At 44.1% G+C, this 22,250-nt stretch overlaps 1 protein-coding gene across 1 annotated transcript; it reads right to left on the reverse strand.

Moving 5' to 3' along the window:
• Window positions 1-1,573: 1,573 nt before the first annotated feature.
• On the reverse strand, window positions 1,574-20,835 carry UTP25 (UTP25 small subunit processome component). Its single transcript, XM_066611757.1, has 12 exons — window positions 20,735-20,835; window positions 18,300-18,336; window positions 17,423-17,666; window positions 15,557-15,766; window positions 14,697-14,785; window positions 14,069-14,479; window positions 13,074-13,293; window positions 11,661-11,863; window positions 10,495-10,677; window positions 8,906-9,018; window positions 3,908-4,153; window positions 1,574-2,818 (listed from the first exon to the last, which is right to left on the reverse strand). The coding sequence occupies exons 1-12, from the start codon at window positions 20,833-20,835 to the stop codon at window positions 2,572-2,574; spliced, it is 2,304 nt and encodes a 767-aa protein (XP_066467854.1). The 3' UTR covers window positions 1,574-2,571.
• Window positions 20,836-22,250: the final 1,415 nt, after the last annotated feature.

Here is a 22,250-nt window from a genome sequence, read left to right on the forward strand (position 1 = left end):
GCCTAGATGCCTTTAAAAGGGGATTGGACAAGTTTTTGGAGAAAAAATCCATTATGGCTTGCAAGCCATGATGTGTATGTGCAACCTCCTGATTTTAGAAATGGGCTATGTCAGATGCAAGAGAGGGCACCAGGATGAGGTCTCTTGTTATCTGGTGTGCTCCCTGGGGCATTTGGTGGGCCGCTGTGAGATACAGGAAGCTGGACTAGATGGGCCTATGGCCTGATCCAGTTATGTTCTTATGAGTGGTCTGATATTTTCTTTCACTGAGATACAGCAGAAGGAGGAGCCCAAGGGGGTTCTTACCTTGCGATTGGCTGCAAAAACCCAGGCAGGGAGAGGAGGCAGTTTATAATGATCATGCTTTTCTCCTCATGGCTCTGTTATGACTTGTGAGGAAGGAGCCTCATTGAACTGGCGCAAATGGGACTATTTCTGAGTAGAGCTGCAAAGTATTGGGTCATCCTGGTAAGCCTTGCAGCTGGTGCTTGTGACCCTCCTCCCTCTTGCCGCTTCTGTCTCTGCTCTCTCAGTCTGTCCCACCTCCTCCTGCCTTATTTACAGATAGGCGGGGACAATAGAGGAGTGTTTAAAGAGAATAACACACACATACACACTGTGAAAGCAGCCCCATTTTTTTTCATGGCGGGCTTTTTAAAGGGGAGGCACTCATGACCAAATCTTTTTGAGCCACGCAAAGGCGGGCTTGGAAAATGCCCCTGTTATGACTAATTTTTGAGTCGAGTTGCGGGGATGGACACTCATGACTCAAGTCAAGTCAAGTCGCCCCTGACTTGCCCATCCCCGCTTAGGGGCCTCAGCAGGCACCATGAATGCTCCTTGGTCCACTACATGAAATGACTTTAACACCCCTGCTCTAAAATGGGGCTCCTCTGTAACTCTTAATCACCAATACATAATTATCTGAAAGTAAACGAAACACAGACATTTGGCCTACAGCGACATTCGTTATGTGATGTAGTCCTGGGCCTCAGGAATGCTCAAAGCTGGAGCCATACAGATGATATACTGTACTGTGAAAGCCATGTGAATGGACTGGTCTGACAAGGTGTCATTCAGTAGCACACTACTGAAGCCCAGCCCCTGACATACAAAACACCATCTAACACGTCTGAATGCAAAAGTGTCTGAGGCAATTGACGGTACTGCCCCCAACTAACATTGCTTCCTTTTTAAAAGGAGACTAGAGTGAGAGTTAGCCAAGACAATATTAATGACCTTTAAATATACCATCCCTTATGACTATCAATGAGGACAGCTTCAAGAAGATGGAGTACCTATTGTTGCTACCATCTGAGAAGGCAACTATCTTTAAACCGCCTCATGTTTATCTCCATAAGTAGTTATCCTACTTTAGGCTTCTCAGAGGACAGATACTCATCTCTAAGTACATCCTGCAGAGAGAAAAAACAAACTCTTAATCCTAACTTAGCTGGTTGCTTTTATGTCCCTAACCATGAGTCACCCTGGGAAGCACACATTTCTGAAGTAAAATAACTAACATGGCAGTATAAAAACAGTAGGACTCCTAAAGCAGTTTTTAATTGTTTGAGTGAAATTGCCTCTGTAGTGGTAGCTCATTCATGCGCTAAAGGAATTTGCTATACAATTAATTAGCTTAGAACCAAAATAGAAGGTGAGGCAACTGCACAGATTACTGACCTGTGGCTCTGCAAACATAGCAGACAAAAGGATACGTACAATACAGTCACTGTAATAAGATTTGTAGCCTGACATCTCCAAATACAATTGCAATATACAAACAGGCAAAGGCATGGCTTCCATGAGATCTCTGATGACTATTCAGAGAGTAAATAGTCCATTTTAAATGTCTTGATCAGCAGCTAATTGTGACTCAAGATCATTTGAGAACAGGGTGGAGAATCAGGCACCAGCTATCACCCAAAGGTGGCTCCTACATAAAATGTGTTGCCACCTCTAGCCTCCAACATTGAATCTGAGGGGCCATGTGCAAGTGGCAAGATCTGAGCCAGGGATTGATCTCTACTGTGATGAATTGGGCAGTTTATTAAAACTAGGCAAGGGGATCCACACATATGCACACTGTCAACCCTGGTTTTTTTCTTCATCCACAGGAGAATCATGTGAGTTACTGCTGTTTCCAAACGGACTACGGTACAATGTAGCAAGCAATATACAGGTACGAAAAAAGGATGCATTGTTGGCCATCATCAATAGGAATCATAATGGAAAGGAGACTTGGCAGCTTTACAGATATAATGCTATATGCAAAAGCTATAATGACCAGAAGCCATAATGATTGCAGGCAGATTTTGTATAGGATAAAGACAACACTAAAATCTGCTCCTTAGCATCACAGCTGTGCATTTTTTTCTTTCATATTACAATACCTTGATATCTTTAAATTTCTTTACTAAAATAGGCATATACATGTACAAGATGAACCCTTTTAAAACAAAGGTATTCTATATGAATTGTGTTCCTCTTCCAGCACTTCCTCCAGAAGAAACATAAGCCCCAAATACTAGACTAAATAGTCCAATAAGTCTTTTCAAGTTTCAGTTGATCTTACTGAGTTTCTCCAGTGACAAAAAGATGCACATTTTTGGAAGACTGAAGCATCTGGGCAGCCCGTTCAGCACCTACCACAGCAGCCAACCTCTGGGCATCATATTTTGAGTATAGCACAGTACAAGTCAATGTGGCCTCTTCTCCACTAGCTGCCAACTTCATCATGTTGCAGATCTCACTGTAGAAATGGGGGTAGGTTGGCAGTTCATAAAAAATCAGGTTTTTTATTCCTCTAATTGAGTATCTGAATTAAAGGGAAAGAGTTCAAAATGGTTAATATAGCACTCTTCTGCAACAAGATAAAAGAACTGGTCTTTTTTCAGAGTACAGAACATTATATTACTCAGGGCCCAATCCTATCCAACTTTCCAGCTCAGGCACAGCCACAATGCACACATGTTCCTATCCCTTGAGAAGGCCCCAGTGACTGCCCTTCTACTACAGGATAGGATTGGGCCCTCAGTCTGTTTAAACTCTCAACATTGCCAATCCCAGGCAATTTCAATAGGAGGGAAGAGATTCTGGTCTTGGTTTAACACAACACCAAGGCTTCCAAGTCTCACCTAATAAAGCAGATTGTAAGCAAACTACAAAAGATACTCACCCATGTAATTTTTTTTCCCTATCCTGCCTGTCCACAAATGGCCATGTAAGTAAAAAAGAGAACTGGCTTCTGTGAAGCCTCACCCAGAGGCAGTTCTTATTTACCCAGGCAAGCAGGTCTGCAAGCCTATAGTGAGGTTTGTGAAATGCTTACAATGAATTTTGGCATATCTGGATTAAAATTACCATATGGAACTGTTCTAAGCAACCTGCTGATAAAACATGGGCTCTAGGTGCTTGGACAGGCTTCTGCTGGTTCCTCTTTGCCTTCCAATGCCTCCTCAAAATCCACTTTCCAGCAAAGCCCTTTCTAATGTATCTTGGCAGCACCTTTGTGTGCTTGCTTGCATGTTAGCAAGATAGCCTTCCCCAAAGCCCCTTCTCCTCAGAGCAGCGGTGTGCAGTAGAAGCTGGAAGCCTAACCTTTTCTGGGGCTTATGGTGGTGGATCATGGGATCTGCCACCAAAAGTTCCAGGGCCACAAGTGAAAACAGCTGGAGGCCCTGCATCCATGACAGTAGCTTGCAGATGCCCCGCTGGAGCAAGTAGGTTGGGGGGCAGTTCAGGGAGGAGGACTGGGGTCAGTTTGGGTTGGGGAGGGGGCCGGGCAGAAGGATCTTGGCAGCAGCTGCACAAATTGAGATCCCAGGCCCCCCTACTACAAACTGCCTCAAGTCTCCTTGGACTTACATCAGCTAAATCACTTGGTCTCAGAGTCAGTCCAGCTTACCTTTTGTAAAAGTGGAAACGTTCGGTGAAAATGAGAAACTGCTTCTCTCCCTTTAGGAAGAATTGCCTCGCTCTGGAAATTCCAGCTCTATTGGTGTATTCACAAATGGGCATAAAACTCAGATCCTCCTTCTTGAAGTAGTTGCGAAGACGCACATAATCAAAGTATGATGGGATGTAAATTAGTGTGTGAGACATAACTGCGTCCCGGTACTCGGGTAACACTTTGTCAGTGAAGAAATGAAACCTAGTTAAGAAAATGCAGATAAATTATTTGGTTCCAAAAGTCTAACTTAATACAAATGGGGGGGGGGGGAATACTGAGCATCATAAATGCATTTAAGAAAAAGTATTATGATATTACTAAGGGTGAGTATAGTCAGTACCATAGGAGGCCTGCCAAAATACAGAACAGCTTACATCATTGATATCTGCCACTGTGTGGAAAGTCTCCACCACTTCACTGAGGTTGCAATCCTATAAACACTTTCATGGAAGTCAGTGCCATTGAACACAGTAGGATTTACTTCCAAATAGCATGCATGGAATTGCACTGCAAGGCACACAGGCCTAGTAATGGTGGTACACCACATGTTAAATCTGCATTGTGGAATAACTTGCCACAGGGAAACCAGTTTGGGGGCCTCTGCATGCCAAGTACATAAGAACAGCCCCACTGGATCAGGCCATAGGCCCATCTAGTCAGGCTTCCTGTATCTCACAGCGGCCCCACCAAATGCCCCAGGGAGCACACCAGATAACAAGAGACCTCATCCTGGTGCCCTCCCTTGCATCTGACAGCCCATTTCTAAAATCAGGAGGTTGCACATACACATCATGGTTTTTAACCCGTAATGGATATTTCCTCCAGAAACTTGTCTAATTCCCTTTATAGGCATCCAGGCCAGATGCTGTCACCACATCCTGTGGCAAGGAGCTCCACAGACTAACCACACGCTGAGTAAAGAAATATTTTCTTTTGTCTGTTCTAACTCTCCCAACACTCAATTTTAGTGGATGTCCCCTGGTTCTGGTGTTATGTGAGAGTGTATAGAGCATCTCTCTATCCACTTTATCCTTCCCATGCATAATTTCTTATGTCTCAATCACGTGCCCCCTCAGGTGTCTCTTTTCTAGGCTGAAGAGGCCCAAACGCTGTAGCCTTTCCTCATAAGGTGCCCCAGCCCAGCAATCATCTTAGTTGCCCACTTTTGCACCTTTTCCATTTCCACTATATCCTTTTTGAGATGCGGGGACCAGAACTGGACACAATACTCCAGGTGTGGCCTTACTATCAATTTGTTCAAAGGCATTATAATATTAGCGTATTAGGTATTGAGAATATAATTATTAGGTATAATATTAGCGTATTATGTATTGAGAATATAATTATTCTCAATACCTTTTCTAATGATCCCAAGCACAGAATTGGCCTTCTTCACTGCCGCCGCACATTGGGTTGACACTTTCATTGACTTGCCCACCACCACCCCAGGATCTCTCTCCTGATCTGTCACAGACAGCTCAGAACCCATTAGCCTCTATCTAAAGTTTTGATTTTTTGCCCCAGTGTGCATGACTTCTTTACACTTACATTGAAACGCATCTGCCATTTTGCTGCCCATTCTGCCAGTTTGGAGAGATCTTTCTAGAGCTCCTCACAATCACTTCTGGTCTTCACCACTCAGAAAAGTTTGGTGTCGTCTGCAAACTTAGCCACCTCACTGCTCACCCCTGTCTCCAGGTCATTTATGAAGAGGTTGAAAAGCACCGGTCCCAGGACAGATCCTTGGGGCACACCGCTTTTCACCTCTCTCCATTGTGAAAATTGCCCATTGACACCTACTCTCTGTTTCCTGGTCTTCAACCAGGTCTCAATCCAGGAGAGGACCTGTCCTCTAATTCCCTGACTGTGGAGTTTTTTCAGTAGCCTTTGGTGAGGGAACGTGTCAAACACCTTCTGAAAGTCCAGATATATAATGTCCACGGGTTCTCCCGCATCCACATGCCTGTTGATCTTTTCTCAGAATTCTAAAAGGTTCACGAGGCAAGACTTACCCTTACAGAAGCCATGCTGATTCTTTCTCAGCAAGGCTTGTTCATCTATGTGTTTTGAGATTCTATCTTTGATGACGCATTCCATCATCTTACCTGGAATAGATGTTAGGCTGACCGGCCTATAGTTTCCCAGGTCCCCCTTCCTTCCCTTTTTAAAGATCGGTGTGACATTTGCTATCCTCCAATCCTCTGGCACCGTGGCCGTTTTGAGGGACAAGTTGCATATTTTAGTCAAGAGATCAGCAACTTCATTCTTCAATTCCTTAATAACTCTAGGGTGGATGCCATCAGGGCCCAGTGACTTATTGATCTTTAATTTATCAATGAGGTCTGAAACATCTTCTCTTTTAACCTCTATCTGACTTAATTCCTTGGTCAGGAGGGGCCAATCAGGCAGGGGTATCTGCCCGTGGTCTTCTGCCGTGAAGACAGATGCAAAGAACTCATTCAATTTCTCTGCCATCTCTAAGTCTCCTTTTATCTCCCCTTTCCCTCCCTCACCATCCAGAGGGCCAACCGCTTCTCTGGTGGGTTTCCTGCTTCTAACATATTTGAAGAAGCTTTTATTATCCTCCTTAATGCTGCTGGCCATGTGTTCCTCATAGTCTCTTGGCCTCCCGTATCACCTTTTTACATTTCTTTTGCCACAGTATGTTCCTTTTTATTCTTCTCATTAGGGCAAGACTTCCATTTATGGAAGGAAGCTTCCTTGCCCTTTACGGCCTCTCTAACTTGGCTGGTTAGCCATGTGGGCACCCTCCTGGACTTAGTTGAGGCCTTCTTCGTTTGCGGTATACACTTCCGCTGGGCCTCTATTACTGTTGATTTGAGCAACCTCCATGCTCTCTGTAGAGACTGGACTCTTTTTACCTTCCCTTTCAACCTCCTTCTAACCAGCCTCCTCATTTCAGGGAATTTCACCTGTCTGAAGTCAAGGGTTTTTGTGAGAGATTTGCCCGGTATTCTTCCCCCGATGTGCACGTCGAAACGGATGGCAGCACGATCACTGTTCCCATAAGAACATAAGAACAGCTCCACTAGATCAGGCCATAGGCCCATCTAGTCCAGCTTCCTGTATCTCACAGCAGTCCACCAAATGCCCCAGGGAGCACCCCAGATAACAAGAGACCTCATCCTGGTGCCCTCCCTTGCATCTGGCATTCTGACATAACCCATTTCTAAAATCAGGAGGTTGCGCATACACATCATGGCTTGTACCCCATAATGCATTTTTCCTCCAGAAACTTGTCCAATCCCCTTTTAAAGGCGTCCAGGCTAGACGCCATCACCACATCCTGTGGCAAGGAGTTCCACAGACCGACCACACGCTGAGTAAAGAAATATTTTCTTTTGTCTGTTCTAACTCTCCCAACACTCAATTTTAGTGGATGTCCCCAATGGCTCCGTAACATTGACATCTGTAACCAGGTCCTGAGTACCGCACAATATTAAATCCAGAGTCACCTGTTCTCTGGTGGGCTCCATGACTAGCTGCTCTAAGGCACAGTCATTTAGCATGTCAAGGAATCCTGTCTCCTTTTCGTGACCAGAACACAAATTGACCCAGTCAATATGAGGATAATTGAAGTCCCCCATGATTACAACCCTGTCCCTCCTTGTCACTTCCCTGATCTGATTCCTCATTTCAAGGTCCCCTTCTGGTTTCTGGTCTGAGGACGATAGTACACCCCCAGTATTACATCGCTCCTCAGGCCTGGTAATTTAATCCATAGAGATTCTATGGAGTCGGACCCACCTTCAATCTCTACTTTGCTGGAGTCTATCCCTTTCTTAACATGAATGGCCACCCCACGTCCAACATGCCCCTCCCTGTCCCTCCTGTAGAGTTTATAGCCTGGGATTGCGGTATCCCACTGATTCTCCGCATTCCACCAGGTTTCCGTTATGCCCACTATGTCAATGTTTTCCCTTGTCACCAGACATTCCAGTTCTCCCATCTTTGCTCGGAGACTTCAGGCATTTGCATAAAAGCATTTGTACATGGAATGCCCCAGGATGGGCTTCCTTTATCCCTGAATCCTCTCATTGTGCCAAACCGTCTATCACATCCATCCAATTATTAACATATACACTGAGTCTTGCAGCCCAGAGCCAGGTTTCCTAGGACTTGCTCTGGAACATGCACACCCTGCCAGATGTCAACTCACAATAAGAGGAGCAATAAAGGAAAAAATGCTCGTATACAGTGCAGAGTGCCTTGATGCATCTCATGTGTGCTCACTGCATCAACGAACACATCATCAACAGAACACGTGAGTTATCCCATGCTCATATCACTTTGCTTCTAAAACACAAGGCTTTTCTGTAGTCAGCTCACATGTTGCCTCAGGTGCAACACATCAACTGAGAAATGACATACACACATGGGAGCCTAAGGACACAATCCTAACCCACTTTCCAGCACTGACATATGGGTAATGCAGTTCTGAGGTAAGGCAAAAGTCATTCCCTTACTTTGAGGAGGTCTCCGTGAGTGCCACCCAACAGCAGGATGCAGCACACATCCCCACTGGCACAGCTATGCCAGTGCTGGAAAAGTTGGTTAGGATTTGAGTCTAAGTAATCAACATCAGTCTCTGGAATTAGGAGACTGTTTCCAGTATGTGACTTTCAGACAGACTTGATACTTCTCATTTGAAGACACAAGCACTGCTCATTTCACAAGGATTCTGCCCTTACAGAAACCAAATGCTACCTCAGAAAAGTTGTGAAGGAAGAAAAAGGTTTCCGTGGCATAACAGGAGGTAAACCCAAAAATTCAGAAAAGCAGACAGTACAAGATCCATGCTGCACAGCAAGAGATAACTGTTTTGTAAAGATTTTTAAAAAATCTTTAAACACTTTCAAGTACACCACATTCTATCAAGACCAAAATCTGAAGCTGTTATCAGTGAAGCATAGCATGAAAGGGTCACATTACCTTGCATCTATTACTGAGACAGAATTTTCAGCTTCTAGCTTCCGAAAAACATGAGGAAGCTGTACCACAACATGACTGATGGAACCTGTCAAAGGTACATTCCTTATGGCTACCTGCAAGATGCAATTGCAAAAGTGAAAGCAATGTTAACATTAGAGCAAGTACATATCCCTTAGACTGACTCTCAGTTAAAAACATATGCATTGGCCTATTGCATCAGTATATATCCAGCCACCTGGGAAACACAACTCTAGACTAGTGTTTCTCAAACTGTGGGTCGGGACCCACTAGGTGGGTTGCGAGCCAATTTCAGGTGGGCACCTATTCATTTCAGTATTTTATTTTTAAAACATTAGACTTGATGCTAGTATGATATATGACTGGGGAAATGTTACAGACCTGTACTTTTAACAAGCTGCTATGTATATTCTTTTAACAACGATAGTAAATGGGACTTACTCTTGGGTAAGTGTGGGTAGGATTGCAGCCTAAGAATGTTTAAAATTTTCCTGCCTGATGATGTTACTTCCAGTCCAGACATTACTTCCAGTGGGTCCTGACAGATTCTCATTCTAAAAAGTGGGTCCCGATGCTAAATGTGTGAGAACCACTGACAATACCAACAGTCACCCAGATACCCCTAGGAGCAAATAAACAGGGCATGATGAGGACAACAATGCTCGCTGCTAGTTCTCCACATCTGGTATTCAGAGGTAACCTGCTTAGGACCTGGAGGTTTCATTGAGTAATCGGTGACAATCAAAGAGACCATTTGTCTCCATGAATTTGTTTATTCATTTTGAAGCTATTTAAGCGTTGATTATCACTTATTGATGCAGCGAATTAGACAGACCAGTAGTGTAAAAAGTATAATCTCCTCCTGCCTGTCTGAAATCTGCTGCCTACTGAACTTAGAATCACCCACTAAAGTTTTAGAGGGATCTCTTACAGAGTGTCTCCATTCTTTCCACCTCGTGCTCCTCAACCATGTCCCCACACTGAAGTTGGTTTTTTGAAATTAAGGAGACCAACAATTTCAGGAAACAAATCTGAACTCTGTGAACAAGTAATATTTTGCTGTGGGAAGGTGGTTATGTTCAGATATATACACCTTCAGTACAATGGCTCTTGTGTGCACTTGGAACTGAGCGCAAGCAGGGACTGCCTCATTCATTTGACAGCAAATTCTGCATAAGCAGCTGTAATCATTCCCTCACTTTAAAGTGAACATGACAGGCCCTACTCATTAACATGAAAAGCCATGTGTATCTTTAAATTGGGGGTGCAGTCCATGGAAAACATTAATTAGAGCCATAGCTCAGTGGCAGACCATATGTTTTGCTTACATTTGGTCCCATGTTTAAGTCCAGGCAACCCCAGGTAGGGCTTGGAAAGACCCCTGCCTGGTACATTACAAAGCAACTCCAAATGTATGCATGTAGAAATCACTACCTTATTTGAGAGTGGCCCCATTTTGCTTTCAATCTAATAAACATTCAGACACCTGAGTGATGGACTGGATGTCAGTGAACAAGCTGAAGTTTAATCCACAGAGGTGTTTCTGGTCACTGGCATGTCTACAAACTAACCTGCCCCTGGTAATTAAAGCAATGCTTATTGAAGATAGAGTTGATCTGTGGATCCTGAAGGGCTCCAAACAGCAGGGTCTGCCGATAAAACTTGGACCAGTTATTCAGACTGAACATTCGCACCCGCGAGAAATCCACTCCATGAGATTCCAGAGGCAACAGATTAATATGCTTCATCAGATGCTGTCAGCACATCAGAGAGAGAGAGAGAGAGAGAGAATGAATGAATGAATGAATGAATGAATGAATGAAAAAAATTGTATCTGTCTCTTTCAAACAGTGGAAAAAGCAGGTTTTCAACCAGGAAAACCAAAAGGAGGAAATGTTATCATAAAACAAGTTGCATAACAATAATAACTGAAGGACTAGAATATTTTTAAAAATACTTACAGTCCAATCCTGAGCTGCCCGGTGTGCAGGACTGCAGCAGCGCCAAAAATGGCTGCCACCGCACCCAGTGTGCTCTAGGCAGTCGCCAGGGGCTCCAGCGGCCAAAAGGCAGCGGAGATCTGGTGCTCGCCCAACGCTGGACTAGCACTTGCGGAGTACTGGCTCTCGGGCCTGCAAATATGCTTTATGGCACGTTTGCAACAGTGCACACCAGCAGTAAGCCAGCGTGCCGAGCTCAGGATTGGGCTCTTAATCCCCACCAGCTTGTATGTAGCCATTTGGCTGTTTTTGCTAGGAATTTTGAGTTGCTTCTCAGAGCTCACTATTGAGGAGGAAAAACAAACTGAATTAATTTATAATAGAATATGCAAGCCCACAGAACCCAGATTTGTTATGGTTGCATTTCAGTCAGCCAAATGTCATTTTTCAAGATAATAACAAATAAAATATATTGGCTACTTCCCTTTTCCCCTCAATTAGCTGTGGAAAGCAATACGGAGTGTGGAGAGATCACAAAAGATGCTTACATCAAAATCTCGCCAATCCTTGCATGAACTGACCAGCTTTCTGTGTGCTTAAACATTTTAGGGACTGCAAAAAACTCTTCCATCCTTTTCTAACATAAGAGACGTACTGGGCAAGCGTTCAACAGCTGTGTTGGTTTTATACAGCAAAATGGGAGTCATACAGGTAATCTCATATTAAAGAATATGCCCATTCTCAAAAACTAGGGACATACCAATTAATGTACCAAAAAGAGAAGGAAAAACTATTACCAAAACATGTTCCCAATTCTGCATTAGGTAGATATCAGCTTCATCCATAATAAGAAGTTCTATTGATGAGAGAAAATCATAGTCTCTCTTCTGTTCCCCCTCAGCTCCAATAACAGTCCTCAGGCCAAGGGGAGAGGCAATAATAATATCGGAGGAGTAAAAAGGTGCATAAAGTCGTATACTCTTCTGAAGAACAGCAAGACCTAGCAACACACACACAAAGATGACATGAGTCAGTGATTATTTAGGCACAGTGGGTCTGAGTGTTTGAAGTATTATTCGTGTTCCTGGCAGCCAGCCTGTTACAGTCGCCATCTTCTCCCCTCTAAAATGCCCTGGGAAATCACTGTAAGTTACATCATAGTAACAATTCCTGGTGCTTCCTAGAGAAGACAGCCAGCTACCAGACACACTCACGGCACAATCTGCACTGAAATAGGCAGGCTGACTAACCTATGCTGTATCCAGGCTGACTAACCTATGCTGTATGTGGTGCAGGGTGGGATGCAACTCAGAGTAAGGGGATTTCCTTCCCCGAGAAACACCCCAGGCAGCCCTATGGGGCTACTTGGACCCACACCTGTGATTTTGCAGGCGCAAAACTGAGGGGTTTAAATAACGCCCTTGGGTCAGGGACGGGGCTTGGGTTTTGGTCTGCGCCGCTGCAGCTGGTCCCACTCCCCTCCTGGGTCCAATCTGCCTCCTGGGCCATCCTCCTCCCACCCAGAAAAGTCCCCTCCCCACCTCCATTCCTCCCTCCCTCTGCCTCTCCCACCAGTCCCCTGTACAAGTCTGCCTGGGCTGGCACAAACCTACTGCCTCTGGGTGCAGGTTAGCTCCATGAGGCCAGCTCTGTAGTGACAGCTCCTATCCTAATCCTACTCTATTTTATAACATGTTTGTGACAGCTTGGAGGGGCATAAGGCCCTTATGGGTTGTGCCAGCTCGGGGTGGTGGTGGTTTGGATTGTGCTGCCATTTCTTCAAGTATTGATGAAGCCACTGCTGCCCACAGAGGTACAGCAAAGAAAGGCTTTGTCTGGTTATCACCAACACGGATAAACTGTTGCCAATCCTTACCCCCCCCCCCAACCCGGCAAGAAAGAATTTTTGCAGATGGGTACATTCAGACTTGTTTTATCATGTGTAAAACCCCAACCCAAGCAATATTATATAATAACCAAGAACCATAAGCATTTTTAAAACCAGACATGATAGGGCTTTTACAAAACAACTTAAAAAATTAAAAATCAACCCCAAAAGGAGACAGTTACTTCATTATTTTGAACACTGGCTGGAATCTTGTTTGATATTTGGGAAAAAAAACAAAATAGTAAAACTTGCTTGAAAACATGTCAAATCTTTTAAGTTAAAAAAAAAAAGGGAAAGACTGGGGATTATGGAGTTTCAATACCTATTCTGAAATGGTCATCAATGTTCCCCGCAAAGACAGCTTCATAATCTTCTGGCCTTTTCAGATTTGGAGGTTTCTCATCTGGAAGTGAGCCAAACTCCCCTTTAAATCGTTTCTTGTTGCTCACGTCAATTTTCTTTTGACTGGCTGCTTCAAGGAGGCTGATGAAAAGCTGCACCACTCGTAAAGCTGATTCACGGAATGGCACCACGATCAGTACCTATGAAAAGGCATGTAGATACAGGAGTGGTTTTATCTTTCTTGCAAGATAAGCAGAGAAGCTCCATGCTCACAAAAACCCCAAACCAAAAAAAAAAAAACTTGCTCAGTTGTAGATGGTTTGGTATGTTATTATTTTTTTTTAAATGCCATAAACACACATTAATGTGAAAAGCTGCTGCACTGCCTTTGGTCTAGCTTAGGCTGATTGGACATGCCATACAGTACACACAATGTGGGCATACACCGTTATGGAAAAAGCCTTCCTTGACCAGGTGGCAGCAGCCTATCTCCTGGTACTTTTGGATGACGTTATTTTGATTTGTGTTTAGTCTGAATTCTGGCTTGGTTTGGGAACTGAGGTTGTTTTGATGGGCTGCCTGATGGGGACTGAACAGAAAGAGTGCATTTCTGTTGGTTGTTGTGATGTGTGAGAGGGATGCGGGAGATGAGGATGAGTCAATAAATATCCAGCACTATGACACACACAATGAATCCATTTTGTCATAACTAGTTTAACGTTAACTTTAGGTCCTTGATACCTGCCAATCAGATGTTACTCAGAAGTGCATTGGACAGCTGGCTCTCCAAGGCAAATCTCAAGGTCCTGACAGGTTTATATGGTGGTGGTTTTGCAATTCCTCTCCTTGCCAGAGATTTCTTGGGTGATCTGAAGGGAGCCTTTATTGTTATGAACACCACTCTGTCTTAATGGCATTACAACATTTTACAAAGCTAGGCATGTTGTCCATGCAATAAGCAAACAATCCCTTCACCTTTGGTCTTGTAAGTCCTTGATCCCTGAAAGCATCATCATCAGCTCCTGGTTTCTGGTCTCTTCGTTTTGCATTGTTGCCAAGCACCTGCGCATTTGCCTTCAGGACGTGGTTCAGAGCATGCAAGCAGTAGACATGGCGCACTTCTTCCCCATTTTTTAAAGCAGTCCTCTCTGGGTAGAACAAATCCTTGTATGAATTCATAATGCAGAAGAGTTCCCTTTGCAGTGGGGTAAATGGCTGATCTTTGGACTTCGTCTGCATGGAAAGGAACGGGCTGTTCACTTTTGGCCAAGTAGAACCTAAAGGCTTATGAAGTTGGAGCTGTTTCAAATCAACTTCTTTATCCAGCATAACTGTTCCAAACTTCTCCAAAGTGGAAGAAAAAACTAACTGACCCAGCACTGGCCACTAAGAGAGAAAATATACAAATATACACAGAGTGAATGCACAATAAAACATCCATTTACCTTCACATAAATCCTGTGAAGATCTTTATTCTTCATCTGTATAGACTGGGCAAATGCAAACGGACTGCTGCTGCTTGTAGAGCACATTCATAGAGGTCAGATTCGCCTCCAAGGAAGAAAGTGAGAAATTTGGGGACAAACAAGGTGAACTTTATTACCTTGGCTGGGCTGGTAGATTTTGAGCATGCAAGAATTTTAGTAACATCTTTTTCTTCCAGTTCTTCATCCATGTGATGTTTAAATGGATCTGCATCAAGAGATTAAAAACACTGTTAAAAATACTGAAATTAAGCCTCCACTCAGAACCTTTTTAAAAAAAAACTGATTGGTAAAAAAGAATGTATAAGAGTCTTCTGTAAATAATAAACATATAAAAAGTCCATGCATGAAATCTACGAATAAAATTTAAAATTAAAAAAGTAAGAAGAGTATTCTGTGATTAACTTCTTAAATAGCAAAGAGGACATCAGAATGGTTACAGGGTCACTTACTTCTAACTGCCATACAATACGTGTGGCAAGGGACAGAGCATTGGAAAAATAAATGTCAATCACGTGTGGAGAGTGATCCAGCTTTCTTTGCTTAAGGCTGTTGTTGGAATTATGTTTTACGTTACCACCCTCTATTGATATCCTGATAACTCATTTCATGAATAATGGGAGTCTCAATTTAATTTTTAAAAATGTTGCTGAGGTCCTACATTTCTGACAGACTATCTCCCTTCCTGCGTCAGCCATCTGCCAAAAGTGGAAGTCCACAGAGAGGTCTTGATCCCTCCCCAGTGTAGGAATTATCCTCATTCAGCCCACTAGCCATGCATTGTGGCCTATCAAACTTTTGGCTTATGCACTCCCAAGCAGGCTGCATGAACAGGTGTACATTGGCTCACTAGCACCTTGACGCATATCAAAAGGACTACATTTGATTCTGCAAGTCAGAAGTTGGTGCAGGCCAGGCTTAAATGCTGAAGATGTTTGTTTCTAATTAGTTCCTTCCATTCACACATGGTTTATGCTACCTGTTGAAAGTTTTGCAGCGGGATCTGGTATTTTCTTCTGATCTGCAATGGAATCACCACTCTCATCTTCAATAAAATTGGTTTCCAGACTGAACTCAGATTCATGTTTCACATCTGTGAATTCTTCAGAGACTTCATGTTTTAGGTCACTAGAAATATCTTCACTTTCAGGTTCCTCTTGAATATTTTTCTGCATTGGTGATTCTTCATCTATGATATACCAAAAAATGGAAAGAGTAAAGGCTTGCACATTTGTGGAAGACACACTGTCCACAGATTTTATAGTCCATTGCTATTTTTCTGGAGAAGGAGCGTGCTCAGATAAGTATCTAAACCAGGAGTGGTGAACCCGCAGCACATCACATGCCACTTTTTATGTAGAGAATCGCTTTGAGTGGCCAGGTCTCCACCAGGGATCTTGAGGCAGAGGGCCCCACAGTGGCCACTTAAAAAGTGTCCATGTGCCACTAGTGGCACACATGCCACAGGTTGGCCACCCCTGATTTAAACCATGGTTTAAATTACAGTGAACAAACCTGCTCTCCCCATGACCACACAATCCTCCTCCTTTCCTCAGCTATGTACTCTACTGAAAGCTTCTGCTTTTGATCTAACCATAGCTCCGTATTATGGGGACCATTGGTGACCAAAGTTTTTTTGGGGGGGTAGGCAATTTCCTCCCTCTCTGTCTTCCTTATGAAATGTAGATTGAATGGTCTTAGCTACAAGGGCTTCTCTTTTCATTATATCAAGTCATTCTGTAAAAGGTACCAGAAGGATCTCCTGCTCCAGCAAGAACTTGCTTACTCTAAGATCTGCTTGAGAGGCCCTACTCCTCATACCTTTGCTATCAGACCTTTGTGATGGTGGCACCCTGGTTGTGGAACATCATCCCCAGAGATTGTTGGTGCCTTTATTGCACCCACACCACTGCACCAGTTGAAGACAACAGTATTCTGATGAGCTCTAATTGATATAATTAATTGATCAATTAATTTTGTTCTTTGCTTTTATTGCTCTGTTTTGTAGCTTTTAATATTGTACTGTTTTAACTGTTGAATTTCAAATTCTTGTTATTAGCCACCATGGAAGCTTCTGCTGAAAAGTGGTATACAAATCTTTTAAATAGCTAATAGTGCAATCCTGAGCAGCACATGGGATGACGCAAGTCCCTTTCGCAGGCCCAAGAGGGTTGCAAATATGCCATAAGACAAGTTTGCGCCTCCTCGGGAGTCAGGAAGGCCAGTGAGCAGAGGTGTGCCGGCCCAGGAGGCTGACACAAGCCTCTGTGCCAACAGAAGCACTGAGCCTTGTGTTGACTCAGCTGGGCCAACGCAAGGCTCTGGGGTGGGTGGGAGGAGGCAGGTGTTCCAGGGCAGGGCAAGGGCAGGCGGTGGGTGACTCTGGGGTGGGCCGGTGGGAAGTGGGAGGCGGGGCTGGGATCTGGCAGTTACGCTGGATCTCAACCCCTGTTCCTGGGGAGTTCAGAGTGGCTTGAAGCCGCACTTCTCTACTCAAACTTGTGCCACCTCAGGAGGTGGCGCAAATCCGAGTAGAGCCATAGGGGCCAGGGTGCCTTACCTGGGGTAAGGGGAAACATTTCCCCTTGCCTCTGGCTGAGCTGATTCTGGCTCCTCTTGGCTTGCCTGTTCCAGCACAGGATAGGACTGTGCCCTAAATGCACTGTGAACGTGGCTGGCTCCATACAATCATTAAATCATTTGACTATCACCTTGCAGTTACAAGTGAATGGCCCTACATCAGTTTGGATAGTCACTTCTCAAGAGTTATGGTCTGTCTAAATTCCAATTCATGCACTGATACTAACATGGAGGATGGGGACAGACGAAAAAGAAAAGTCATTACCCAGTGCCTCATCAGGTACATTGCTGTCATTGTCGTCATCCTTAATTTCTCCCTCATCTTGTAATTCATCACTGTCTGTTTCTGTGTTATCCTCACTTCCTTCTTCTGATTCATCATCCTCTTCCTCCTCACTGTCTGAATGTGGAGCAGTTTTTAATGTGGCCAGCAGCTTGTGGTATACCGAGACCTGTTCCGAATCGTTCTCTGCATCACTTTCTGAGCTTGATGGTTCCGAAGTTTCAGTCTAAAAATGGAAAACAAAAACATTCCAGCACATGCATATGTTCATATAACCATACGAACACATGTCATTGCCATGTGCAGATCCAACCAATGATACATGCAGCCTAGCATCTTCTACACCACCAGCAGCAACTCTTTAGGGATGCAGGCAACAACCCTGCTACTTGAAATGCCAGGGACTGAACCTGGGGCCACAGGAAGAAAAAACATAGGTCCACCAGTTGGAAATGCTGGAGTTCTATTCTGCAATTCCAGCAAGCTCCAACATACCTCCTCCAGCTTTTTCATTTTCAGATTTCCAAACTTTCACCTGCAACAGTAAGTACTAGAAACCTCTCTTTGAAGAGGGGGAACCCAAGATCTTTCAGATCCTATACTGAGTGAAAAATATCAGATTCCGTATTCTGCGGTGACTCCACAGGTGTACAGACTGCAGTCAGCTCTAGCCATAAGCAATACTGCAACTGGGGGCCAAGGCAAAGGGGACAGCATAGATGAATGCTCCTGTTTTTTCAGTTGCAAAGAGGTGTTAAAAATTGACCAGATCTAGTGCATTCCTGTTTCTGGTTAATTTCCATTGCTTGTCAATAAAAATTTAGCAAAGGAAGTTTGAAGACGGTAAAAACACTCTTACCAGTTCACAAATCTGAGTTGGTTCTTTCCCAGAAACCCTGAAAGAAAATAATTGAATTAATTTCTGCTTGTCACACAATTACTGATATTACTGGATATAATCCCATCACATCTTTTGATGCCCAAAAGGACCAATAAAAGACTCCAAAAGAGTATAACATTTAGGTTAGTTTGGTGCTGACAGATCACAGACAAAACAGGGTGCCCAGCCTTATCCTGATTTTGTACCGACTGAGAACTTTGAAGAACTATCCCAAAACAGTGATTAAACTATTTTAAATTGAGAGTTCTTTGAAGTTCAGATTGGCAGCAGAAGATATGAATCCCCAAAAGAATTCAGGATCTTTATCATCAAGTCAAAAAAATCCTACAAAGAATCAATTAGAAGAAAAAGGCGAGAGACTGGGAAACATTTTTTTAAATGGTGAAGGTGGAAAGATAGGCAGCATTGGTTCTTGTGGATTTGTAGGAACCCTACAAAATCTGAGAACCGAAACAAGATAAACATGCACATTATGGGCAATTGTGGGTTCAGTCATACTAACTTCAATTCTTGGGGGGAGAGCCCTGTCTCCAGCTTTAGTTCAACCCACTGCTGCAAAACTGAACCACCTACTTCTTTCTCTCGCTCTCTCTCCTTTTCTATTAAACACACCATCTCAACACACCACAAGTCAAATTAAGCACAACTACATGGGGAAACAAAATTCCACGGGCACCTGCCTTAACTATGTAAGTATGTTTTGAGAAATAGGTCTACTTTCAGTTCTGCAGAACAAGCACAGAAACAGCTCGGCAGTGTGATTTGCCCTGCACTACAGAGGAGATAATCAAGGGAGACGAGCCCCGCTGGATCAGGTCAAAGGCCTATCTAGTCCAGCTTCCTGTATCTCACAGTGATCTACCAGATGCCTCAAGGAGCACACAAGACAACAAGATGCATCCTGCAGCCTGATGCCACTTCCTTTTATCTGGCATTATGAGGTAACCTACTTCTAAAATAAGGAGATTTCACATACACCTCATGGCTTGAAATCTGTGATGAACGTTTCCTCCAGAAATCTGTCCAATCCCCTTTTAAAGGCATCTAGGCCAGATACCATCACCACATCCTGTGGCAAGGAGTTCCACAGACCAATCACCCACTGGGTAAAGAAATATTTTCTTTGGTCTAACTTTCCTGACACTCAGTTTTAGTGGATGTTGCCTGGTTCTGGTGTTTCATGAGAGGGAAAAGAACATCCTTCTATCCACTGCATAATTTTGTATATCTCAATCATGTCTTTCCTCAGGCGCCCTTTTTCTAGACTGGAGAGCCCCAAATGCTGTAGCCTTTCCTCATAAGGGAGGTGTCCCAGCTCATTTTGGTCATTCCCTTCTGCACCTTTTCTAGTTCCACTGTGCCCTTTTTGAGCCTTCACCTAGACTCAAAAACTATGAGAATGGTGGTAAGTAAGTACATAAACTCAATCAGCTGCCCAATGCACAGAGGGTAGAAATGAGCAGACATCAAGTGAAAGCCATACAAAATAAAACCGGATTGATCACTTTAAGCCTAATCCTATGCATGTCTACTCAGAAGTAAGTCCCATATTAGTCAATGGGGCTTACTCCCAGGAAACATTGTGTAGGATTGCAACCTCAAAGCCCAAGCCTAGGCATGCCTACTCAGAAGTAAGTCCCATTATTGTCAATGGGGCTTACTCCCAGGAAAGTGTGGATAGGATTGTAGCCTTAATGGGCTACAGTGTGTGGGTTATAAGCAGTTTGTGCTGCTCAGGATCCAGCAGGACACAAAGGTGAGGGGAGAAGGTAAAAGTTTAATCAACATTGTGTCCAGTATTGTGCCCAGTTCTGGTCGCCACATCTCAAAAAGGACATAGTGGAAATGGAAAAGTTGAGTGTTGGGAGAGTTAAGACAGACAAAAGACAATATTTCTTTCTCCAGCATGTAATTAGTTTGCTGAACTCCTTGCCACAGAATGTAGTGATGGTATTTTGCCTGGATGCCTTTAAGAGGGGATTGGACAAATTTCTGGAAAAGAAGTTCACCACGGGTTACAAGTCATGGTAGGTATGTGCAAGGTAGAGGCAGGCTGCCTCTGACTGCCAGATGCAGGGGAGGACACCGGGACACAGGTTGTGCCTGTTGTCTTGTGTGCTCCCTGGGGCATTTGGTGGGCTGCTGTGAGATACAGGAAGCTGGACTAGAGGGGCCTTAGCCTGATCCAGCGGGGCTCTTTTTATATTCTTAACGAAGGGCAGGGCCGGGGAAAGAATCCTTTAAAGCGCCCGCAGACCAACTCCTTTGATTGCAAAGACAGGAAACGAGGCAGCGCCTCTGGCCGAGCACAGAAGCCTTTGCAGACAGAACCCAGGGAGAAATCCTTGCCGGCTGCCTCCTCCCCCTCTCGGGCAAGGGCTCTTGCAGCTCACCGGTCGTAGAAGGGGTGCTCCTCCCCGAAGTCCTTCAGGTGTTTCTTCTGCTTCTTACTCAAGCTGCTGATCAGCTGCTGCCGGGCTCTCCTCCTGCCCATGCTGCTGCGCTGCTCTGCCTGCTCTGCTCAGCTCCCCACGTGGATTCCCCGCCCTGTCGCTTTGCTCTGACGCCTGATCGCGGGCGGGGCGGGACACGACTTGTCAAAAGGCAGTGGAAGGCATGCGGGTGACGTCTCACTATGACGTCACAGCAGCCCGCCTGAGGCTCTCTTTGGGGATGCTTATGTAATGCTTATGCAAATAGGAACCCAGTCTGATCCATGTATACTTCAGTGTACAGTGGGGCTTCCTTCCAGGAAAGTGTGCACAGCAGCATTTCTCAACCTTTGGCTCCTGATGTAGCATTTCACATGTTCTGATTATTTTAGTGCCACCAATACCTAAAATTCCAAAGGCTGTCAGGGGTAAATAGACTGAACTGTACTATGAAAAATAATATAGTCATGCTTAATGACTAAGGGCCCAATCCAATCCAATTTGCCAGTGCTGGTGCAGCTGTGCCATTAAGGCATGCACTGCATCTTGTGGTGGGACAGCAGTCACAGAGGCCTCCTTAAGGTATGGGAACTTTCCCTTACCATGGGGCTGCATTGCGGCTGCACCGGGGCTAGAAAATTGGATAGGATTGGGCCCTAACGGTCCTCCAATCCCATCCAATTTTCCAGTTTTGGTGCAGCTGTGCCAATGGGGCATGCACTGCATCCTGTGGGGAGGCAGTCACAGAGGCATCCTCAAGGTAAGAGAACATTTGTTTCCTTACCTGTGGACTGCATTGTGGCTGCATGGGTGCTTGAAATTTGGATAGGACTGGGCCTTAAGGCTACAATCCTACCCACACTTTTCTGGGAGTGAGCCCCACTGAACACTTCTAGGATTGTACATGCATAGGATTGTGCCCCCAGTAAGTTATGCATATTTGTGTCTTTAAAATGTGGACAGAATGGAGGTGACAAAATATTACTAATGAGATACATGAGCTTGCAGCATTGAAGCCAGTTTCTGTATAAAGGGAAAGCAAAATCGTAGTGTGCTATTCTCACGAGCGACTTGGCAAAAGTTGGAATGGTTGCATACTACTGGCCAATAGTTCAAGTATCACAAGTGGTAGGAGTACCACTGCTGAGAAACACTGGCGTATAGGACTGCAGTTCAAATACTTTACTGTGGGAGAAAGTGAATAACTTTTGAGGGTTCGCTGCTCCTACATCCACAGGGCCAATTGCTACTATGGCAGCAAATGACATGGCAATTTTCTTTATTCACAATAGAACTACTTTGAAATTGAATGTGTTTATAGTTTTTTTAAACAGTTTTATATTGTCACTTTTATTGGCAATTTTAAGTGCCACCCAATAGCATGAAAACATGAAGAACAGAAATGAATAAAATACCCAACAGTATCATTATTATATAGCATATACATTCTATGCATCTTAAGAACCTTTTTTCATTA

The sequence above is a fragment of the Tiliqua scincoides genome, chromosome 1, assembly GCF_035046505.1.
Source record: "Tiliqua scincoides isolate rTilSci1 chromosome 1, rTilSci1.hap2, whole genome shotgun sequence".
NCBI classification, from domain to species: domain Eukaryota; kingdom Metazoa; phylum Chordata; class Lepidosauria; order Squamata; family Scincidae; genus Tiliqua; species Tiliqua scincoides.

What these genes read in the sequence shown, in the direction of transcription:
- UTP25 (XM_066611757.1), bottom strand. Translation starts at nt 20,835, where the DNA reads ATGGGCAGGAGGAGAGCCCGGCAGCAGCTGATCAGCAGCTTGAGTAAG. An exon ending in CAACTCAGATTTGTGAACTG is followed by an intron (nt 17,667 to 18,299) that starts GTAAGAGTGTTT and finishes TTCCATTTTTAG; the next exon opens with ACTGAAACTTCGGAACCATC. An exon ending in AAGGACTTACAAGACCAAAG is followed by an intron (nt 13,294 to 14,068) that starts GTGAAGGGATTG and finishes GCCTTTTCATAG; the next exon opens with GTACTGATCGTGGTGCCATT.